We start from the raw sequence: 22840 nt of genomic DNA on the forward strand, positions 1-22840 counted from the left end.
CAAGTGAATGGATTGGATTTATATAGCGCTTTTCAAGGCACCCAAATCACTTTGCAACACCACTATTCATTCACTCTCACATTCACACACTGGTGGAGGCAGCTACGGTTGTAGCCACAGCTGCCCTGGGGCAGACTGACAGAAGCGAGGCTGCCATATTGCGCCATCGGCCCCTCTGGCCAACACCAGTAGGCGGTAGGTGAAGTGTCTTGCCCAAGGACACAACGACCAGGACAGAGAGAGCTGGGGGATCGAACCGGCAACCTTCCGGTTAAAGAAGAGAGATGTAACGTCGTACGAGACCATGGTTTCATCTGCCTCCATAATGACATCTCTCACCTTCTCAACACAATCCAAAGAGTTCTGGATGTGGTGTTCAGAGCTGTCCACCAGCAGGTTGAGGATTGAAGCCAGAAACTTGGAGATGTTACAGGTAACGGAGTTGATCATGCAGACAATCGGTCTTAAAGGTGCTTCCTGGTTATGTATCTTCAGTGAACCATACAGACTTGGTGTAGACTCCCCTGGGTACAGCCTGTGCTATGAGGTCCGGTCAACAGCCTTGTCTCATTCTAACTGCTTCAGATGGTCTATCACCCTCTTCCTGTATATAATAGATATATGTTAGCTCCCTTGCAGTGTAAGGCTCGAGTAGTACCCCAGCTGTTATTACACGAGGAGCAGAAACGTGTTTTCTTGAAAAATATTTGAGGTTCCATCTGCTGGGCCGCATTAGACCTTTGGCAGGTCAGATGTGGGCTCCTGGCCCCATGTTGGACACCCTGTTATTTGAAGAGCTCACTGTGATGTTGTCACGTTTACCTTTACATGAGCTTCAGCTGCTTCTAGCTATGACGGGATTAGGACTGAGGCGTGTTACCTCATGGCTCCCTGCTGCACCGGGTTCTGGTTCTGAGATCACTCAGGGTTCTGCAGAAGACCGTCTGTCCTACGAGCAGGTGAGCGATCCTCGAGCCGAGAGAAGTTCAACGGCTGTTTTCGAGGTGCTGAGAGATCAAACTCAAAGTATCAGTCTGATAACAGGTGGAACAAATTTATTGTCTTATTACCATCGAGGTTGTTTTTATCTGGAATCGCCGATCAGCATCTGTGATTTACCTTTGTGCTAACCTTTGGAGCTTTTTACCTGCAGACTCGTGTTTATCAGAGAGATAAGAGCCGAGCTGCTCTGAGCTGTCAGACTGTCAGAACAGACACTTTCTCAGAAGCTCCAACTCCAGGTGAGTCGTGTCTTTATGCTCGTCTCGCGCCTGAATGTGAGCGTTTGTCAGACGTGAGCTTGACGGAGACTCAGAGACGGTCACCTGCTTTAAAAGATAATAATCATTTTCATCTGCAACAAATAAATCAAAGAAATCATATAAAGTTTCCTTCCATGTGTAGCTGGAAACATTTGTGAACTCTTTTCTATATTTCCCCAAAAAGCAGAAAAAGAGAAACAAAGTAAACAAACAGAAGGAAAATTGATTGATTGATTGATTTAATGAGCAAAATGATCCGAAGTGTCTGATCTGTGAAACCTCGCTGCTGGTTTCTACTCGTGGACGGACTCTGGCTGTCTGACCTTTAATGGAAAAACCTGATGAAGGTCTGAGGCAGATTTATGGACTCTGGTCTTTAGCCTGATGAGCATCAACCGCTCTGAAGTCATCAGACAGACGGATTGTTGTTCCCATGATTCATTTCTTCAAACATGTTGAGAAGATCCGACTCTGAAATTCCTCTTCTTGTATTATCGTGTTTTTGATGATATGAAGCTCTGAAAGGTGAAATCATTTCAGTGTGTTTCCTACAGACAGAATGGGAAGCAGGAAGTCGCTGTGCTGTGGGTTTTCAGCTCTGGAAGTGACGCTCGGCGTCATCTTCGTCGTTATGACCGGCGTGTGCATCTCGCTGGTTGTACTGTACGTTACCAGGGAAACGCACGCAGGTGAGAAACTGCTCGATAAAACCTCAGATGTTCATGCTGTCGTGTACTCGGAGCTTTGTCGACTTTGTTCCGACAGCGTGTTTGGAGGACGGACGTCCTTGGTTCTGGTCGTCCGTTTGTCTGTTAGCAGTCTAGCGTCCTCAGTTTTCAAGATAAAATGTAAACATTTTGTGTGATGGTAGATACCAACAACAGCTCGAGCTGATTTCACTGTGGTGATATTGAGTCAGGGTCAAAGGTCACAGCAAATATGAAAATGAGTAAAAACTGTGTTACCCACAATCTTTTAAGAATTGTCTTCAATCTTCACCACAACGGTCCCGGGGACACGAGTGCCCACGCTGGTCAAACATTTGACCTTCATTGTTAGTGTCGAAGGTCAAAACTGACCTGGAAAAACCTTGAGAACCATATGGAGTCAATGTCGTATGAAAGGGCGTTGAGATAGCTGACCAGCACTTTTTATTGTTTTAATATGACATCATAATCGCACACTGCATGAATATATCTTAAAACCTCAAGTTTGTGCAGTTTATAGAAGCCAAAGATAAAATGCACCATTTTAGTCACAAGGTCACAGGTCAAAGGTTAGGGTCAGGTGAGGGCGGAGCTGTCCTCTGAGTGCTTGTTAATGCTAATCAACATAACAGTTAATAGGAAACTTTGTTCGTGCATAAATGTCTGTTTTATGTTTCAGCAGCTATGATTCAAATTTCAGGAGCAAAAAACATTTGCAGGAAAAACTGACCATCCAACGGCTCGACACGCCCGACCAACTGTTACTATGGGGACGATCCTAAACACCCATGTTTACAGACCGGCACCTTTAAGAGCGCCACATGAACACAGATGTGCAATTTACTTCCTGATTGAGCTTCTGCTTTTATGTGATTGGTCAGATTCAGTGATTTGTGGCACAAACTGCTGTCTGATTATAAAACACTGAATCAGGTTCATTCTCAGTGTTGTCACAGCAGATCTAAAGTATGAAAATATTACCAACATCTGAGGTCGTAATGAATTCAAATCTGTCGTCCTGTCAGATCCAGAGACTCCGCCCCCTCAGCACACACCTTACCTGATCGGCGTGGGCCGAGCCGACTGCACCGGACCGCCGGCTGATGTCCCTATGGTCAGTACCACAAACTCACTCATGCTGCCTTCAGGGACTCGTGCTGCGTTTAACATGAAGTCACCCATATGTGCACAGAACTGTGCAAAAGTCTTGAGCCACAGCTCAGTTCTTTATGCTTTGCTTCTACAGAGACAGACCTTGTGGTTATTTTTAAAGTGCTGTTGAGCAACAGTTCTCCGGGCTCCTGCAGGTGGGTCACAGCTGTTCTCTGGAGTTCTTCTTCAGAACTTCAGAGAACAGCTGGGGAAGTAACAGTTAGCCAAGTTACTGTTCATTTTTTTCCACGTTAACAATATACGAGCACAACTTCTCGTTCTGAAGAGATGATCTCAGTGTCAGCACACATCCAGCTGGTGGCGCTCATAGTCAGTAGTTGCTGCTGCCTCTGTAAGCCGCTTTGCAGCCCACCTCCACCCGATCTCTGCCATTTAAACTATTTCTGATTCCAGCAGCATCAGAGCTGCTCACTGGAAGCTGCACCTGGGACCTTCACAACTGAATGACATTCCTCAACTTCAACCAACCACAGGCGATGGGAATTGGGCGGATCCAGCCGTAAACATTTCTGAACTTCCTGTCAAGCAGACCCAGAACTCTGACATGTAAATGAGTGCAGATGAAAACAGCAGCAGAGGACCTGCAGAGAACAAACTCCAAAGTCTGCCGCTCCGGTTCGACTGGGTGTGCTTGGACTGATAATCTTTATGGTCTAAGTGCCGAACGCTGAGCGGTCATAAAAACATTAGTGAATAGGAACATATAGAGTCTGTTGGAAGCAGCAGGATTATCGTCTGTAAAACCTTGTCTGTAATCTGGGTTCTGGCATGAAACACATCCTATAGCCAGCATGACTTTCATCGTCGTAGAAGGCAAAGACACACAGATCACACTCTGTGTGAGAATGTGTGTGTGTTCAGGTACCACAGTCACATTTGTGTGAACGTCTGTGATCCTGCAGACGCGAGCTGCCCACTCACACTTTAACAGGAACATAAACAACTGTGAAATCACTGTGAAACTTCATTAATCTCACCTGCTGAGAAGGTTTTAATGTGTGTGTTTAGATGGGCTATGCAAACCCTCAGCAGACGGCTGCAGGCATACACACCCGTTTGTACAGCAGAGCCTTCATCGTCGATGACGGCAAGCGCAGGGTGGTGTTCGTCACGGCAGACATAGGAATGGTTTCACAGAGGCTCAGACTCGAGGTGACCACACACACACACACACACACACACTCTATTCAAAGTTTTACTTTCTGGGCTGAAGCGGGTCTCCTCAGCAGATCATCTGCCTCCACCTCCTCCTATCCCAGCATCCTCCTCTCTCTCACCCACCGTCTGAATGTCCTCCTTCACTACATCCATCTCCTCTGAGGTCTTCCTCTCCTCATCCTGCCTCCATCCTCCACCCTCCCTCCTCTGCACGTGCTCAGACCATGTCAGCCTCTCTGACTCTGAGCGGTCCCTCTGATGGACTTCTTCTTTATGACCTGCATGTTTATCAGAGATTTTACACTGAATCTCTTCCTGATACAATCTTTCCCATTTATCTGGGTCTGGGATCAGCGCTGGGAGCCCCCGCCCCTGCTGGGTGTTACCTCAGCTAACCTCACGCTGTAGTTTCACCGCTGTTCTTATTGTTCTCAAGGATGATGCATCGACATCATCAGAGAGTCTTAAAGGTCTCACAAATGTGTGGAGACATTATCCTCTGATCGCTGCTGTGTGTGCTTGACTTGTACATCTGTCTTTGTGGGGACCAGTGTGTCTCATGTTAGAGGTCTTCACAAAGCAGTACGTGTGTGTGTGTGTGTGTGTGCAGGTTCTGCAGGCACTGCAGGTGAAGTACGGGGATCTATACCGGCAGGACAACGTTGTTCTGAGTGGGACTCACACTCACTGTGGACTCGGTGGATATTTCCAGTACACGCTGTTCATGATCACAGGCGGTTACATGAAGGCTGCCATCGAGCCGTTGGTCAACGGCATTGTTAAGGTGTGTGTGTGTGTGTTTTTTGATGGACCACAGTAAACTCCCACACATTCCTATGTGTTCCTAATCAGTTCTTATTCTTCTACCCAGCAAAGACACACTGGGTAGTTCAGGGGGGATGGAGAATGCACTTTTACATGATTACTTTTATTAGAAATGTTTATCTGTCAGGGTAAGGTCGTACCGATGAACTGTGTACTCATAATTGAAACCCTGATTCCAGAGTATAGACATAGCCCACAATAACATGAAGCCCGGCAGGGTCTACAGGAACAGAGGAGAGCTGGACGACAGCAGCCTGAACAGAAGTCCTCACTCGTACCTGAACAACCCCGAGGAGGAGAGGCGCAGGTAGATAATAATGAATGATTTATCGGTTTGTTTCTATCAGTACATCCCTGCAGCTCTGCTGTCGCTTCTATAGATCAGCTCCACAGCATAAGGAGAGCCGTTCTAGGCTTTACAGCCTGAAGACATGTTCTCCTCTGTAAAGCTCAAAGCTTCGTAAACTCTCACAGAGACAGGCTGCTGGAAACATCTGCAGATCTTCACCTGCACTGCTGCCACGCGATTGGCTGATTTGATCAGGTGTTCATGTTATTGATCTTTCAGGTATAAGTGGAACACCGACAAACAGGTGCTGGTGCTGAAGTTCACCGATCAGGATGGAGACGGCATCGGTATGATCAGGTACAAACGCACACAGCACTCCTTCAATAATGCTGCCATCGTTTGTTACCATCATTATTCTCACTGAGCTTTGCTGCTGACAGCTGGTTTGCTGTCCACGCGGTGAGCATGAACTACACCAACCGCATGGTGAGCAGCGACAACATGGGCTACGCCTCCTACCTGTTGGAGCAGGACAAGAACCCCGGAGGGCTACCTGGACAGGTAACCTGAAGAGGTTGCATCAAAGCCCGACCACAGTCTCAGAGTTTGTGATTTTTAACATAAACTCAGTAAAAACCAGAAACCAGAAGATAAAACAAGATAATTATTTTTTTGCATTTTTGGTCATTTTGGTAACAAAGTGTTTGAAAGACGAGTTTCCAGCTGAACATTTACTCGTTATGGTTTATTTGGGTATATAATTAAAGTGTTTCTTTGTGTGTGTGTGTGTGTGTGTGTGTGTGTGTGTGTGTGTGTTTCAGGGAAGTTTCGTTGCTGGTTTCTCCTCCAGTAACCTCGGTGACGTCACTCCGAACACCAGAGGACCGTACTGTGTGAACACTGGGCTGCCCTGTGACTACCTGAACAGCTCCTGTCCCATAGGAGGGGTAAATACACAACACACAGACACACACACACAGACTCGTTAAGATAGTTAATAAATTGCAGAAGGAAACCGATAAATGTGTGTCTGCCAGACTGCAATGTGTCTGGCGTCCGGACCTGGAGAAGACATGTTTGAGAGCACTCGGATCATCGGACACAACGTCTACCTGAAAGCCAAGGTACGTGTGCCTCGTTTCAGAAAACAACACAGCGTCACGTAATGATAAAAAAATCTGACAAGCTTTGTGCTTGTATTCACTGCCATATCGGGACGTGTGTCGGTTAGGAGCTTTGTGGGGACTCACTGCTTATGGGGACAAAAGTCAGACCCTCCAAATATTCATTGTTTCTCTGTCTTGACTTTGTCTTTGCTTCATGAATGTTCCTTTAAACCTGAAAGGAATTCCATTAGCATCCCCACGAGTGACAAAGTCACGACTGTGTGCTTGTTGCGCTGCCCCCTGCAGGAGCTGTATGCAAATGCAGTCGAGGAGGTGACCGGCTTTATTCATCATGCTCATCAGTGGGTCAACATGACTGATGTCACTGTTCAGATCAATGAGACACACACGGTCAGCACGCACACACACACACACACACACACACACACACACACACAGATTAAGAAATTTAGATTAGAAATTTTATTCATAATAATTAAAATTTGATGTCATGTTTCCCAGGAACAAATTTTTAATCGTTTCTTCATTCATTCATTTTACAGACATGTTTTCTCTTGTTCTGCGATGTGTGGGACAAACAGCAGCTCCTAACAGATAACTCAGCTTCTTTTAATGTGTTAGTTTCTTTTTAATGTGAACACAGGGTAAAAACGCCTCACAGAGAAAAGCTGTGGCAGCACGTTCCTGCTTCTGTTTCACATAGAAGCTACGCTGTCTGTGTTTCAGGCGAGCACATGTAAACCAGCTCTGGGTCACAGCTTTGCAGCAGGAACAACAGATGGAGGCGGAGGCCTGAACTTCACCCAAGGTGATTCTGTCCCTCAGCTCACATTGGGCTGCAAGCCTGCTGAGACGGGCTGTGATAACCTGACTGCGTATCTCTGTGCATGTAGGCGCTGTGGAAGGAGACCCCTTCTGGGATGGGATCAGAGACGCTTTGCTTGGCCCACCGTCCAATCAGACGAAGGAATGTCATCATCCCAAACCAATCCTGTTCAGCACAGGGGAGGTGAGGCGAGGCTCACACGTACAAAATACAGTCTGTGATGAACATGGATCCAACATTTATGCTATCGCGTCAGACAATGACCCACAGTCAGTGTATCACTACAGTCTGACACTAACACAGGTTATGATGCTTCATCCAGCTCCCCACAGGCTTGACTTTAAGTTTCAGGAAAGAACCTGGACTGTAAATCTGGACTGTGAGGTCCAACTAGCTCAAAAGAAAGTTGGGCTTAAAGAGAACAGGGCTCAGAACAAATCTACTAGAAGCAGGTAAAACCTGAGAGGTGGATTGAATAAAATAAAACGGGTAAAGAGGCTGTCGTGGTGTGTTTGTCTGTGCAGATGAACTGGCCTCTGCCCTGGCATCCTCAGATCGTCGACGTTCAGATGATCACCATCGGCTCTGTGGCTGTCGTAGCTGTTCCTGGAGAAATGACGTAACGACGTTTTACCGACAGCTGTTAATGCAGCCAATGATAACACAGCTGCTTATAACACAGTAATAACACTCTGCTGCATATATATGTGTGTTTTTCTTCAACAGCACCATGTCAGGGCGGAGGTTACGAGAAGCTATCAAAGGGGTGAGAAACGACACATCAACACTTCATATGAAAACAGTTCTTATTACCGAATCTTCACAGGTCACATCACTATGTTGTTACCGTGTTATAACCAGTGTTGGTCAAGTTACACTGGTTATAACACCAGTGTAAAAAGTGTTGAAAAAAGTAATCAGTAACTAATTAGTTTAGCGAGTTTCTCTGTGAGTTTCCCATTACGTTGTTGCGTACTCGGTGCTTACTTACTGATTACCTATTTTCAAAAGTAATTAATTACTTAGTTACTTTTTAAAAACACGATTTACAACCTGAGTAGCTGATAAAGTGATAGATCTTTCAGCCCAATTCTACTTTTTCTACATAATCCATCATACAAAATGTAATCAAATGGAAAAGTCTCTTTTTAAAACTTGTTTTATTAGTTTTAATCTTTTAACTTTATGCATCAAGCAAAGATTTAATTATCTGCAACATTCTCTGACTGGAAGAAATTTGTTTAACATTTAAACCTATTTTCTGCACATTCCAGCTCATAAAATAAAATGTTTTTTGTGTTTACACTCAGTCTTTCAAATAGATGCAAGTAAAACACAGCAGAAAATAAATAAAGTCAAAGACTCAGCGGTCCTGTTGCTCTATTTTCACCTGTAAAGCAGGAGTGGGGTAGGCGGAGGTTTACCCTGGTGCAGGTGTGCCGCGGTCAGTGGAAGAATCCGCGAGTTTCTCTGTGAGTTTCCCATTACGTCGTAGCTACTCGGTGCTTGTTGGAAGTTTAGGGGTTTTTTCGCTGTAAAAAGAAGTTTTCTTCCCACGCACAGCGGACACTAATGTTTTTGTCACTTTTTATGGAATCAAACTCAAAGTAAGGTCAGTACTTCCACGCTTTAAACGCTGCACGCTCATACTCTCTCTGCACTCGATATGTGATCCATTGTTGATCTGCACACAGCTGTTGTCACTAACGTCGCACTCGCTTACGTCACTGTCATGAGACATTCTCTCAAAAAATCACGGTTTCAGTAACGCAGTAACGCAGCGTTCCTACGGGAAAGTAACGGTAATCGAATTACCGTTTTTACAATAGTAATCCCTTACTTTACTCGTTACTTGAAAAAAGTAATCGGATTACAGTAACGCTGCCCATCTCGGATTATAACTGTGTGTTTACTGTGTTGTTGTTACTGTGAGCCAGGAGCTGGAGTCAGAGGGAACTCTAAAGGACATGGAGGTGGTGATTGCCGGCCTCAGTAACGTGTACACTCATTACATCACCACCTATGAAGAGTACCAGGTACACATCTGCTGAACTTCATGGGATTTGTAGTTTTTAGAGTCATTTGCTAAATTGTAAAATCCAAATCAGTGTTTAAATAAGATCAACTGGACATAAAACAGTCAGATTTGGAGAAAGTACTCAGTTACTTAAATGAAATATCAGAGTAAAATTAGTAAGACGGTGGAAAGCAAACCTGTGTAAATGATTACAAACTTTTAAAGGTGTCCCTGTGGTGGTTACACTGTTCCTGTGATGCCAACAGATTATCATCACATCTAAACATGAGTTTCATAGCAGGGAGGGAAGTAACGATTATTTTCATTCTTCATTAATCTGTTCGTAGATTTTTAATCAATTGTCTAATTAATAGACACAGACAACCATTCACACCTATGAGCAGTTTCTATTTAGCCTGTCCCCACAAACTGCATGTCTTTGGACTGTGGGAGGAAGCCGGAGTACCTGAAGAGAAACCCACTTAAACACGGGGAGAACATGCAAACTCCACACAGAAAGAGCCTGGCCTGCCCGTGGAATTGAACTCAGGACCTTCTTGCTGTGAGGCAACAGTGCTAACCAGCCTCCCGGACAGCTGCAGCAACAATTAGTTTGCATAACCAAAGAATTTCTGCAAAAACTGTCAGAAACCGTCTCAGGGAAGCTCATCTGCATGCTCGTGGTCCTCATCGGGGTCCGGACCTGACTGCAGTTCGTCATCGTAACCGACTCGAGTGTCGCTCACATTCGATGACGTCTGGCACATTGGAGAGGTGTCCTGTTCACAGATGATTTTACTGCTCAGGGCAGATGGCAGACAGCTTGTGTTGCCTCGTGTGGATGAGCGGTCTGCTGACGTCAACGTTGTGGATTGAGTGGCCCGTGGTGGCGGTGGATCCTGAGGACCATTGTTGTGACATTTATCCGTGACCATCACCTCATGTTACAGCGTGATAATGCACGGCCCCATATTGCCAGGATCTGGACATCTGGAAGCTGAAAACATCCCAGTTCTTGCATGGCCGGCATACTCACCCATTGAGCATGTTTGGGGCGCTCAGCGTATACGACAGCGAGTTCCAGTTCCTGCCAATATTCAGCAACTTTGCACAAGTGTTGAAGAGGAGTGGACCCACAGCCCACAATCAACAACCCGATCAACTCCATGCCCATTGCACACCTTTTGCCTCACGCAGGCAACACATCTCCATTAGATGTGTTGCCTGCGTGAGGCAAATGGAGGCCACACCAGATACTGACTGGTTTTGCTACATCTGTGTGATCAAACTGCATATTTCAGAGTGGCCTGTTATTGTGGGCAGTCTCAGGCGCACCTGTGCAATATTCATGCTGTCTAATCAGCGCCTTGACACACCTGTGAGGAGGGATGGATGATCTCAGCAAAGGAGAAGTTCTCACTCACACAGATTTAGACAGATCTGTGAACAACATTTGAGAGTCATGGCTCCTTTGTGTTTGTAGAAAATGTTTCAGATCTTTGAGTTCAGCTCATGAAAAATGGGAGCAAAAACAAAAGTGCTGTTTATATTTTTGTTCAGTGTATATGTGTGTGTGTATATATTAATGGACATTTAGCAGGGTGGAAACTTAGTCTGATTGTCTATTTTTCAGGTGCAGCGGTATGAAGGCGCTTCAACCATATACGGCCCGCACACGCTCAGTGCCTACCTGCAGAAGTATCGAGGCCTGGCCCGAGCCATTGCTCAGGTGGGAATGGATGGATTACACCTTTCATCAGCATTCATGAGCACATTGGAAACACGGGGTCACGTTTCCCTCAGAACAGTTAGTGAAAGAAAACGAGGTCAGCCCACAGAGCTCAGTTTAAACAGCAGATTTTTCACCAGTTTATCTGAAACGAGCTGCAGTGTGAGACCGACTCTCTCTCTCTGCCAGAGAAACACGAGCAGAAGAATATTTCATCACAGGAATTATTCTGTAACGTTGCTTACATGTTACTTACTCTAGACAAAAGAAAATCACAGGAAAATCTTTTCCAAATATAAAGATGATGGAGATAAAACATGAAACTGAACCAAAGTCAGACGGCTAAACGTCCGTCAAACTCATATTCTGAACATGTTTTACTTCATGTGAGGTGGAAACAGATGAAACAGTGAAAAGGTTCCATCAGTCAGGACACATTTCGCTGCGTGTTGTACTCGCATGTGACACATAAAGACTCCTGAATGAATGAATGAGGTTGCAGCAGAAATATTTCATAAAGCCAGGGCCAGTCGGATGCAAACAGTCAACAGCAGACCCTCACTGCAGTGTGAAGCCAATCCTATGTAACACTGCTTGCTGACATTAATCGTGTTTCCAGGACAGAGTCTCAGAGCTGCCAGCCGGCCCTCAGCCTCCCTTCTTCACAGAGAACCTCTTTAATTTTGTGCCCCTGGCGCTCTTTGACAGAAAACCTGAGAATATGAGCTTTGGAGACGTCCTGGAGCAGGTTTACCCCGTTTATAGACAGGTAGGAAACACTCTTACTGTGTTCCTCAGGGTCCACGCTGATGACGCCGCTCTGTGTGCATGTGGACAAAATGAGTCTTAAATATTTAATGTGGTTTTCAGGGTGATGTTGTGACTGTCACGTTTGTAGCAGGAAACCCGAGAAACTCTGGAGATATTGTAAGAACTCTTCTTCTTCATCCACCTGTATCCTAGTGTTTCAGCCACTGTTAGCTTAGCATTGTTAGGATACTTGAAACGTCTTTCTGACCTCTTCCTCTCGTTTGTTGCAGAGGGATAAAACTTTTGTCACTGTTGAGATTTTTGACAACAGAACAGAAACCTGGGAGGTTGTCCACAACGATGCATCATGGGAGACCAGGTAGATTAATGTGTAGCTGTGCATCTCAAAAATCTGATCAGGATTTTAAAAACAACAAAAAAACCTTCTTCTGTAATTTTATTTTAAAAAAAGGTCGACAGCTCATGAAATTCAGCAGAAACCTGATTTTTAGAATATTTCCTTTGGTCAAAAAAGGATTTATACACTCAGTACTTGGTTTGAGTACCTCGTCAGCCTGCGGTGCTGCTGACGGGTTACTGAAGCTCGGGTTGCTTTGGTTGGAGCTGGTCGAGTGTTTCTCGTCCACTCCAGACTTTCTGATTGTGTCTGCAGGGTTCAGGTCAGGTGAGTTTCCTGACCAATCAGAAACACTAACAATATCATCAAGCTATTTGATAGTATTGGGCACTGTGAGAAGGTGGAATCGGCAACCAGTACCAATACCAGCAGATGACCCGGCACCTTTGTCTACCTGTAGGTTAAGTGTCCTCTCTGAAAGAACACAAAGTCTAAATTTTCTGGAACCTGGATTTCTGATTTTCACGAGCTGTAATCACAAAACATACAAACAGAAACTAAAGTCAGGTTGCAGACGTTCCTCTTTTAACTCAGGGTCCTTTGAGGAGTTAAAGTCGCTTGTCTTGCTGCAGGTTTCACTGGCTGAAGGGGTCAAACCGGGAGAGCAACGCCACAGTGGAGTGGCAGATTCCCCCGACGGCCTCGGCGGGCTCCTACAGGATCAAACACTTTGGCCACTACAAAGAGCTGAAAGGCCTGCAGCCGGTCATAACGCCGTACGAAGGCTCGTCGGACGTCTTCGCGGTCACCGCCAGCTTCTACTACGAGTGAAGCGGTTTGAGACGACACGGCCGACCACCATCCAGCGCCAAGTCCTCCAGGACTCATCAGATTTTAAGAGGCTGCATGTGCCGAAAAATAACTCAGACTATATGTGAAATCCAAATAAAGCGTTTAAACGTTCTGTGTGAAGGTTTGCATCACTCTGTGAGAGACAAAGAGAAACCGACACAAACATTTGGAGTCGCGTTGGTAGCAAAAATATTTATTCAGTATTTGTCTTTATAGATGCTTTTCAACCAGGACTGCACAACACGGGACAGAGTTGATGACCACAGCAGAGCCTGTGTGTCTAACGTGCACTCAGCGTTCAGAGCGGGAGGTTCAACCTCAGCCGGCTTTAAGATTCAAACGACAACATTAACACGATTCACCAGAGACGTCGGGGAAACACAGAACATCTCACGTTTCAGGAGAAGTGTTTGGAAAGGCTGAATTCTGCTCTGAATACTGACCTTAAATCCCGGGAACGCCGCCGACACGCTGAGAGTGTAACGTGCAAAACATCAGGAAGCTTTTCGCTCGGTTGTTCTGAGAGTTTCCTCGAACGCACACGGCGGGGTTTCTTCTGATGTTAAAGAGCGCTGCAGTTTTCAGCTACTTGCCCTGCAGGCTCTCTTTTCTACAGGAGCTCCGCCTGCACCGCCTGCATGCGCCTGCACCACCTGCATGCGCCTGCACCGCCTGCATGCGCCTGCACCGCCTGCATGCGCCTGCACCACCTGCATGCGCCTGCACGCGCCTGTACCGCCTGCACGCGCCTGTACCGCCTGCACGCACCTGTACCGCCTGCACGCGCCTGCATGCGCCTGCACGCGCCTGTACCGCCTGCACGCGCCTGTACCGCCTGCACGCGCCTGCACGCGCCTGCATGCGCCTGCTTGCACCTGCACCGCCTGCATGCGCCTGCACCGCGACAGACTCCAGCAGCGACCCGTCGCTACAACAGCAACCTGAAAAAACTTAAATGTCCTTTTTCAGCATAAAGCGCTCTGACTTAAATACATCTGCACCGGCACGAGTGACGCCTGAACGTCCCGCTTCAGTGACGCAAACGCTTCATTTCCTCCCTCTCCACGGCAACACACACCAGATGTCAGCGAAACTGACAGAACAAAAGAAACCAATGAAATGAGAAGATTCAGTGTGCGCTCACCAAAAATGGCCGCGCGTGTTTAACTCTGTGAACTTAACCCGAACACGTTTTGGTAGCTTCAGTGCTAAAACTCATCATGAATGATTGAAGAAGTCGCGTTCAGCAGCGACTCCGGGTCTCCTGGTGGTGTCGACCTGTACAGCCTCCACCTCTGGACGAACATGCAGTTTGTAGCTCTGACGTGCGATCAGGCGCGACGACACGCTGAAAGATTGACAGACTAGATTTCACCTCCAGAGAGACGTCGTTTTCCATTGTTTGATTTCAACACGTGTTGAATTCACTGAGCTCAGCACTAATATCAATAAAATCATTTGATTATTAAATATTTCAGGTGGAATTTCTGCAAAACACCATAAAGCAGAAGAACGCGGTCGCTTTAAACAGCTGATGTTTTGTCTCGTGACGCCGGCTAAACTCCGCCCTCCTGGTTTGTGTCCAATGAGCACGTTTCAGGAGGTTTCTGCCGTCTTTCAGCGCCGAGCTGCTGTTTGTTGATCTTATTGCTTTCCTGAGTGTGTTTCACATGGTTAACAAACACACACTTTGTGATTTTTAGCTTCCTCCACTATCGCCACAGCTTCCACCTGGACTCGAGCACATTCAGTTTATATGAAAAAGCTCAACGTGTGAGGAAAACGAGTTTCCCTCCGGACTGGGAGAAGTGATGCTGGCTCGGTTTAACTCGGGTTTTCCTCACATGGCGACTTCCTGTTTGCTGAGGAGGACTTCCAGCAGGCGCAGTTTGGCTTTCAGCTGTTTGTACTCCTGGTACTCCTCCTTCATCGGCGTTCGGTCCTCTTTCTGGCAGATTCTGTCCAACAAGCACAAATGACAGGAAACACAGGAGCGAGTTAACGAGGTTGCTGCCCGCACACGTCGCTCGTATAATCATCGAATAAAACCAGCTGCCGCTGCGTTAAAAGCTCCTGTTGTTAGTAAAGTTTGTGCTCACCTTCCGGTCTGTCGATAAAACTCGTCCTCGAACTCCTTCAGGACCTTCCGCCTCGCCTTCTTCTCGGCCCGGGTCTCCCGCAGACAGTCCAGCAGCTGAGACCTGGACCCAGGAACAGAAACTGAAAACCGGCCGCCGAGCGATTTACTGCACACGAAAGATGGACGCGGCTCCGTCGAGGTGTTTCATGGCCAATCACGCTCCTCTGCTTCAGATCAGCTGAGCAGAGGAGTCGCCCCCTGCTGGTCATTAGACAGAGTGCAGACTTTTCAGAAGGAGCTGCGTCCATCTTTTATATACAGACTGTAGTAGCGCCATGCTGCAGGCTGACTGTGAGGACCCTGAGCTCAGTCTGGCAGGCGCAGTTACGCCTGCAGGACTCGTCGTCTGACCGCAGCACGTCCACGTAAACATCGTGTCACACCAAGCTGCAGGAGCTGCACAGACCAGCTGCAGGTGAGCACTCAGACGTGTTTATTGCGTGTTTGTCACGTTTCATGAGCTGCTGAGTAGAAACTTCCTGTTAGCAGCCGTGTAACAGTAAAAGGTCAGATGCGTTGGGACGCACCGGACGCGTCTGTGGCACCGGCTCGGGTCACAGACGCTTCAAAGCCTCGCCGCACGTCACTTTTCACCCACCTGGAGGCTTCGTGCAGGTTCGCTGTGGTGAGAGCATCTTGCTGCCGGACGGCTTTCACCTCGTCTAACGGCGACACGAAGGCCGGGTCGCTGTCCCGGTCGCTGTCTTCCTCGCCGGCTGCTGGTTGGGCCGGTCTGCGCGGCGGCGGGACAGGAAGCTCATCGACGGCCAACGAACTCACGCAGTCTTCATCAGAACCATCCTCTTCCTCCTGAGACAGAAACAGAGCGTCCTTGTACTTAAACGCCATCAAGCTTTAGCTCTTATGTAAAATCATCTCGACTACATAAACAACTCAAAGCTGCTGTTGTCACAGTGAGTTTGTCCTGAAGGTGGCGCTGCAGCAGGAGGACGATAAACCCCACGTTTCCGTTTTTCTCTGACGAAACTTTGTTTAGTTCGCACGTATGAAATCGCTGCTGCTGATGTTAAAACACGACAGGTGTGCGTCTTACGATAGTGCTGATGGTGGGGCTGGCACACAGCAAGTGTTTGATCATCTGGTAGCGGTCGTACAGAGGCTTCACCAGGTTCTTCTCCTGCTTCGTTCCCTGGGACACAACAAAGTGTCAATAAGCTCCTCTCGTGGAGTTGGAGAATAAAAACACGGCGTTGGAAACGAGGGGCTTCGATCCTGCTGGGTGTGTGTGGGGAAGGACTCACCGGCCGGCCGTGCAGACTCTCGAAGTACAGCAGACATTTCTGCAGAGTGATTTTCTCCAGCACCATCTGAGCCTGAGTCATCTCCTGCACACAGTCCAGAGATGGCACCACATACGTCTGATATCAGAAAATTGGATATCTGCTGATACGGATGTGAACCTGATATAGTTACAATCAATAACGCTGTTTTTTCATGCTCCAGTTTAAGAAACAGAACATTAAAGCTGTTCTGTTATAATTTTATTAAACAAACATACGCTGCACCCAAAGTACTTCACAGTTCAGCCAAACTGATGTTTGTATTTAAACTTGAAGGACTTAAAGTAAAATTCAAAAAGTCATTTAAATGCAATTTAATGCAGATTTCAAAAACTTTGTTATAAACCATGTTTACACTCAAAAACGTCAAATGGAGCCTTTTATACTTACAGCTGAACATAAACAGAGTTTAAAGCCAATAAACAAACACACTCATGTTTGATCAGGATGATGTCAGTGTTTCTATCACCTTTAACCTGAGACTGAATTTTGTGTCATTTCTGTACAAAACTAAAGACTGAAAAAAGTGTTTTTCATAGTTTTTTCGAGCCATGAAACTGGCCAGGCGTCGTGCCGGTTTGTTTCCCCTGCGTGGGGCGCACACGCCGGGCTGTCCAAACAGGACCCCACATTCTTGATTTTTAGTTCAGCAACACTCCTCCTGAAACTTTGGAGTTTGAGCTCTTTGTACAGCAAAGTTACAGGAGGATAAAAATCATCATCAGTCGTTTGGTAAATAATCCCGTCACGAGAGAACAACAAATATATAACTTCCTGTTGTAACCCTCAAACTGAATGCTAATGTAACGACACTACTTCCACGTCTAATAGAGATGTGACGTCATTCAGGGGTAAAACCGCAAAGGATTGTGGGTACGAGTGGTAAGCGGTACTAGCGCACGCAGGCTTTCACGTGAAAACAGTCACACAGCGATAAAAAGAAACAAAAAATGGCAAGAAGCTGTTGTGTTATTAGCTGCAACAGCCGGTCGCATGACAGCCACGGGAAGCCGACGGTAAAGAGATCGTTGTTATCGGATTCCGTCGTGGAAGAAAAATCGTTCAAACCGAGTTTCCGAAGTAACAAAGAGGCGACGGACGGCCTGGATTGCAGCCGTTCGAAGAGCAAATATAACGTCCCAGAACGCTGCAGCTCACAGGTCAGTCTGCTCCAAGCATTCCCACAGAGGTCAGTCTGCTGTTGTAGTTATTACGCCATTTATCATAATTGGTGATGTAGGTTACAAATAAGTCTTAATTTGAATTGAATTCGTTGCTTTGCTGCTTTGTTCACTGTGGCTTTGCGGGCTAATGTTTGTTGTTCTTTGTAGGAAAAGCAGCCTACAAAATGCTGGGATGCGATCCAGACTGGGCCCCTCTATCAGCCGGGGTTTCAAGCTGCTACCACAGCCAGATCTGATTGGTGAAGAGAGAGCGAGATCAAAACAGCCACGTCTGCATATATGCGCCCAAGTGTTGTATGAAGCAAGTGATACTGTCTCAGTTTGTTGTTTGATGTTTTGTTTTTGCATTGTTGATTTGTTTTTCAGCGAAGCAGCTAATAAAGCTGATGGATTTCTACAATGTTGCCTCTTTGCTGTGAGATTCTGTAACAGAATGAAACAATGATGCCAGTAATAAATAAAGACAATGAATTGAATGAATTACCAAACACTTATTTTATTTCTATTGGATCTGAAAATGTTGTGTAACACTACAACCTGAAACGACACATAGATGCGTTGGCCTGTAACAGCAGCTGTGAGATGGAGTCGTCCAAACCACCAAAGTAAACTGGAGCTGGGCTTGTTGCAGGATCTGATGCTACCAAACATGTTGTGAGTGTGTGCGCTCTCACTTAGGACCATATAATAATAAACGTGATGAAAGTTGTGCAGCACGCTGACGTCCTTACTCCACTCTGTGCTCGTGTGGGTCTGACCCTTTCACTCCTTTGATTTCTTCCTCGTACTTTCTTTGACTCTTCGTCACGTCTGTCTTCGTGCGGAGCTGCCGAGTTCTCCGTCGTTTTGTACAGAACTGTTTTTGGGGCAAATAAAATGCAAGTGGGGATTAAACCGCAGAGGTAATGGTTACCGGTGCTGGAAATGCTGGCGCTTGATGCAGTGTTTTGATTTTGTTGCACTCGTACCCACAATGCAACGCGCGAAAGTCACGTGGTCTGTCGATCTCTACTGTCTGTAATGGAGGCGGAGTTCCTGTTTGTGATATTTATTGGATCAGGTTACATTTTTATTTCTCCCCGATATCGGATCCAGTCATTGAGGCCAGGATGGGACCGGATCCTGTATATGGGACTGGTTGACCTCTAACAGAGTCGAGTCTGTGCGCGTGATAACGAACATTCAAAGTGAAACAAAATGAAACCTGATTCCTTTGATGAATCGAAGCGTTCGCTCACTCAGAGCCGAGCACCGACCTTCATGTTGTCAGGGAGACCCAGCGCCTGCCTCTTCTCTCTCAGCCGCCTGAACAGGGACTCCACCGTTTCCTCCAGAGCCGGTTTGTGCTCCGACGCCCCCTGCTGCCCCGCGCCGTACCTGCAGGATACAGGCAGCCGTCACTGAAGCACCAAAGCCTGCAGTTCCTCTAGCATCCAGCAGAGGCAGCATGTTAAAACCTTCCAGCTCTGCTGCAGTAACTCTGCGCACAAACTACTCGAACAGTTACTGAGTCAGCACAGGGTTAGTGAAGTCGGTTACCTGCAGACGTCTGCGCTTTCCTGCTCCTTCGACTCGAACACCGACTGCCTGAGTCTCAGCTCTGCAGAGGAAACACAGTCACACATTACCATGAACCAGTTCAGCAGTCAGTGAACTGAAACCAGAAACACAGAGGTCACAGTTTTACTGTCAGTTTGGCAGGAGCCTGATCGCAGCTCAGCTGATGAGCACGTTTACTGAGACTCCAGCTGCTGCTGTCAAACACGTGGCTGCAGCCTGCGCCCACAACAGACGCTGAACCTGAGCCGAGCCTGCGACCGTCACCTTTGAGCTGCTTGCGAGCCTTGGCCAGTTCGCCCATCACTCGGATCATCTCCGGGTTCGAGTACTTGTCGTTGTGGGACGGCTGAAACAGAAGACGACAGAAATCAAATGATGCAGTAAAGAGCGATGACGTTTACGACTCTTTAACGCTGTGCCGTGAGTCTGACAGCGCCCCCTCCTGGATCTACCTTGTAGTTCATCTCCTGCTCAAACTGGTCCTCAAACCTGCGGACCTTCTTCTTCAGGGTCTGGATGTGTCTCGTGAGGAAGGGCACGGACGAGGGACGCTCGCCCTCCGAGTCCTGCGTCCTGTCGCCCCGACACCTGAACACAAACACAGCGCTCAGATTCAGCAGGCGGGCATCATCGGGTACGAGCACGCCACCACCCCACAGGGATATATCCAGATATATTTATCAAAGAGATTTAACATTTTTAAGATTAGCAGGACACACACGGCTTTGAGCCTGAACGCGGGAACCGTCACGTTATCCAACGCCAGCGTGTCACAGACACAGACAGGAAGTAGCTGTCGGTGAAACAACAAAGACGAGAAAACTGGGTCACAGCTTCAGGCAGTGGCTCACAAACCGAAGACGATGATGATGAAGGACGGATTATATAAGCCGCACTAATGCAGGTCAAACACAAACCACTCCACTGCACTCTCCCCGCCAATCACATGACATCGAGCACAAAACAGCTTCAAGCAGCCTGAAACTGGAAACCAGAGCAAAGAGTCCAGTTGGTCCTGGAGCCAGGACCACCAGGGTCCAGATCCAGGACCACCAGGGTCCAGATCCAGGCTGTGCAGCACGCGTGGAAGCAGACATAAACGTACACAGACATCATTTAAAGGAAAACAAAGCAGGAAGTCCAGATGAACATCAGAGCGCCCCCCTCAGAGCAGCACTCACAGGATGTACTGCTGGCTGCACGGCGGCGACGGGGCGGAGTCCGGGTCCGAGTTAAACCTCTGACATGGGCTGGAGCAGCGGGGGGAGGGCAGGGGGCTGGCACCTCCCGCCAGCAGCTGGAGGAGAGCTCCGCCTCCATCTGAGCCGTGTCCACCTTCACCTCCGGGGCTGCTCCTCTGAGGAGAGTAGGGGGAGTGGTGGGGGCTCGGCGGCGTCACTACGTCGGGGGTCGGGGGCTGCTGGCCGGGGTGGATGGCGGTTAACGGCGGGTGTCGCGGGGACTGTGGCGGTCTGGTCAGGAACGTCAGCAGCTCTGCAGACACACAAAACACAATCAGGTCAGCCTCCTCCTCCCAGCAGTGCTGTCAGCTTACAGTAACTATAATTATCTCTAAATTGCTTTATTAACCACATGTATGTAAATATATATCACTGCAGCCTAACGCTGAGCAGCTGTGGGAACAGTTAGCTAATCGAACACTAAGATAAGATAAGATAACCTTTATTAGTCCCACACGTGGGAAATTTGTTAACACTGATCCAGTTTTACCTTCAGCCGTGTTTCAGTGAAGCTGAACTCTCTAATTCTGTGACATCATACAGCTGATACCATCGTGCTGACACAATCCTACCCGCTTATACCTTTACAGCTGTTTTAGGCCAACGACAGGAAGTTAACAGGTTAGTTTCCGTGTTTAGAGAATCAGGACAGGAAGTTCAGAACATCAAAACTCTGTCACGCCCATTCATCGACGGCGCGCTCCATCACTGCGTTGCTCCTCTGTGCTGTCAACGGTCATCATCACTCCAACAAGGGTCCGAATGCCAAAGCTCAGTCTGCTGCCTGTTTCTATTGTTTTCAGCGGATTCAATAAAAAGTGTTTGAAACTCGGAGAATGCCGAGAAGCCTGCAGCTGCCGAACAGTCAAAATGACTAAAATAACACTCTCACCACTGCTACGACCTTCCAGGACCTCTGGACCCAACTGAGAACCACATGTAGCAGAGGTGTCAAACATAAGGCCCAGGGCCCTGAATCAGCCCGCTAAAGACTCTAAACCGGCCCACTGGATGTGAGGGAATGATGGATGTTTGTATTCCTCTAAGTTTTACAAGCTCCATTTTTCACTATTGACTGTAGAAATGAAGTTTTTGTGCAAATGTTTCTGTAAATTCACAGAAGCTTGTTTGTAATAGCAGCGTGCACAGACACACACACGCACGCACACACAGTGTGTGAACAGTTATCTCAGCTAATGCTTCGTGTGCAGGTAAACTGGAAGGTGTGTGTGTGTGTGTGTGTGTGTGTGTGTGTGTGTGTGTGTGTGTCTGCGTACAGGGTCTGGATCATCTCCAATGATAACACACACACATACAAAACAACAGTTTATAAACACACACAGACTGACAGGTGTGTGTATACCTGGCGGGCTGTTCTCGTCTGCAGGGACGCCGTGACAAAGCGCCAGCGTCTTCGCCTCCTTCCCTCCGAGCTCGGCCCGACCACGGGGGCTCTTCTGCTCCTTGCTGCCCAGAGGAGGGGGGCTCTCCTCGGGGGATGACCCCAGCGATGTCCCCCCCTCCACCTCCAGAGCCTGGAGCTTCTGCAGGGAACTCTGCAGGCAGAAGCAGAACATGCCAGACACGCTGGTCCAGAGATTAACCAGGTTCCAGGCGCAGTGTGTCTGTGTGTGTTTGTGTGTGTGAGGTGAATGTAGGGCAGTGAGGCACTGTTACAATGAAAGACTCCAGATATTAGCCAGATCTCTGATACGTCACATGTGGAAGCACAGAGCGGGGGCTTAGTGTTCAGGAAACAGTCTTATCCCACAGTTTTAAAGCATAAGTCAATGAGCCTCCCTTCCAGGAATTACACCAGCACCATCCAGAAAAACACGTCTCCCTCCAGCTCTTCCAGATATTAGTCACGTACAGACAAATGCACACATTCTCCAGGAGCTAGCCAGTGCAGGTGAAATCCACCAGCATGCAGAAATATTCACTCCGCTGATTCTCTCCCACTCCAGGAATTAGCCATCCCCGGGTGGACGCCGCTCAGCAGTGAGAGACCTGCAGGACGGGTTTGAATCTTCATCCTCTGCCTCTGCACGTTCACTGATGATGATGATGATGATGCTGGTATCCTCCCTCACTCACTCCGTCTGCAGCTCTCGCCCTTCCTCCCTGCTTGGATTACTCATCCTCAGGCTCGTGAGGAGAGGAGGGAGCAAGGATGCAGGAGGAGGAGGAGGGGGAGAGGGATGTCTGCCCTCTCTCTCCCCCTGAGGAGGAGACGGCTGGGTGAGAGACATCTGAAGACAGGAGGATGCCGCTCTCTCTCTGGTCATGAGGCTTCTCCCGCATCGGTGGGGGAGGGGCTTCCTGCTGACATCATCGTGTG

The 22840-nt window shown here is 47.6% G+C and overlaps 2 protein-coding genes across 3 annotated transcripts; one reads left to right on the top strand and one right to left on the bottom strand.

Annotated features, from left to right (window-relative positions):
• Nucleotides 1-1206: 1206 nt before the first annotated feature.
• Nucleotides 1207-13186, top strand: asah2 (N-acylsphingosine amidohydrolase 2). Its single transcript, XM_086304647.1, has 21 exons — nucleotides 1207-1241; nucleotides 1817-1951; nucleotides 2995-3083; nucleotides 4151-4294; nucleotides 4911-5084; nucleotides 5305-5432; nucleotides 5694-5771; nucleotides 5855-5975; nucleotides 6236-6361; nucleotides 6452-6538; nucleotides 6827-6931; nucleotides 7268-7349; nucleotides 7435-7550; nucleotides 7892-7986; nucleotides 8094-8133; nucleotides 9305-9403; nucleotides 11018-11113; nucleotides 11733-11882; nucleotides 11984-12040; nucleotides 12154-12242; nucleotides 12854-13186. Exons 2-21 carry the CDS (start codon nucleotides 1822-1824, stop codon nucleotides 13050-13052), a joined length of 2205 nt encoding a protein of 734 aa, XP_086160773.1. The 5' UTR covers nucleotides 1207-1241; nucleotides 1817-1821; the 3' UTR covers nucleotides 13053-13186.
• LOC147324136 (protein FAM13C-like) lies at nucleotides 12328-22840 on the bottom strand. 2 transcript variants are annotated; one of them, XR_015130812.1, is made up of 12 exons: nucleotides 21863-22840; nucleotides 20440-20752; nucleotides 19711-19846; nucleotides 19523-19604; nucleotides 19238-19298; nucleotides 18955-19075; nucleotides 16476-16559; nucleotides 16268-16363; nucleotides 15812-16023; nucleotides 15173-15274; nucleotides 13949-15031; nucleotides 12329-13726 (listed from the first exon to the last, which is right to left on the bottom strand). XR_015130812.1 is itself a non-coding variant. In XM_086304648.1 (11 exons), exons 1-11 carry the CDS (start codon nucleotides 22074-22076, stop codon nucleotides 14914-14916), a joined length of 1539 nt encoding a protein of 512 aa, XP_086160774.1. In that variant the 5' UTR covers nucleotides 22077-22840; the 3' UTR covers nucleotides 12328-14913. The 2 variants fall into 2 exon arrangements, 1 of the variants encoding a protein (XP_086160774.1); XM_086304648.1 differs by having other exon boundaries at nucleotides 12328-15031.

Source organism: Aulonocara sp. 'chitande type north' Nkhata Bay, linkage group LG8 (genome assembly GCF_057382095.1).
Source record: "Aulonocara sp. 'chitande type north' Nkhata Bay isolate Kocher_YH1m ecotype deep benthic linkage group LG8, A_spYH_male_GT1.1, whole genome shotgun sequence".
Classification (NCBI taxonomy): Eukaryota; Metazoa; Chordata; class Actinopteri; order Cichliformes; family Cichlidae; genus Aulonocara; species Aulonocara sp. 'chitande type north' Nkhata Bay.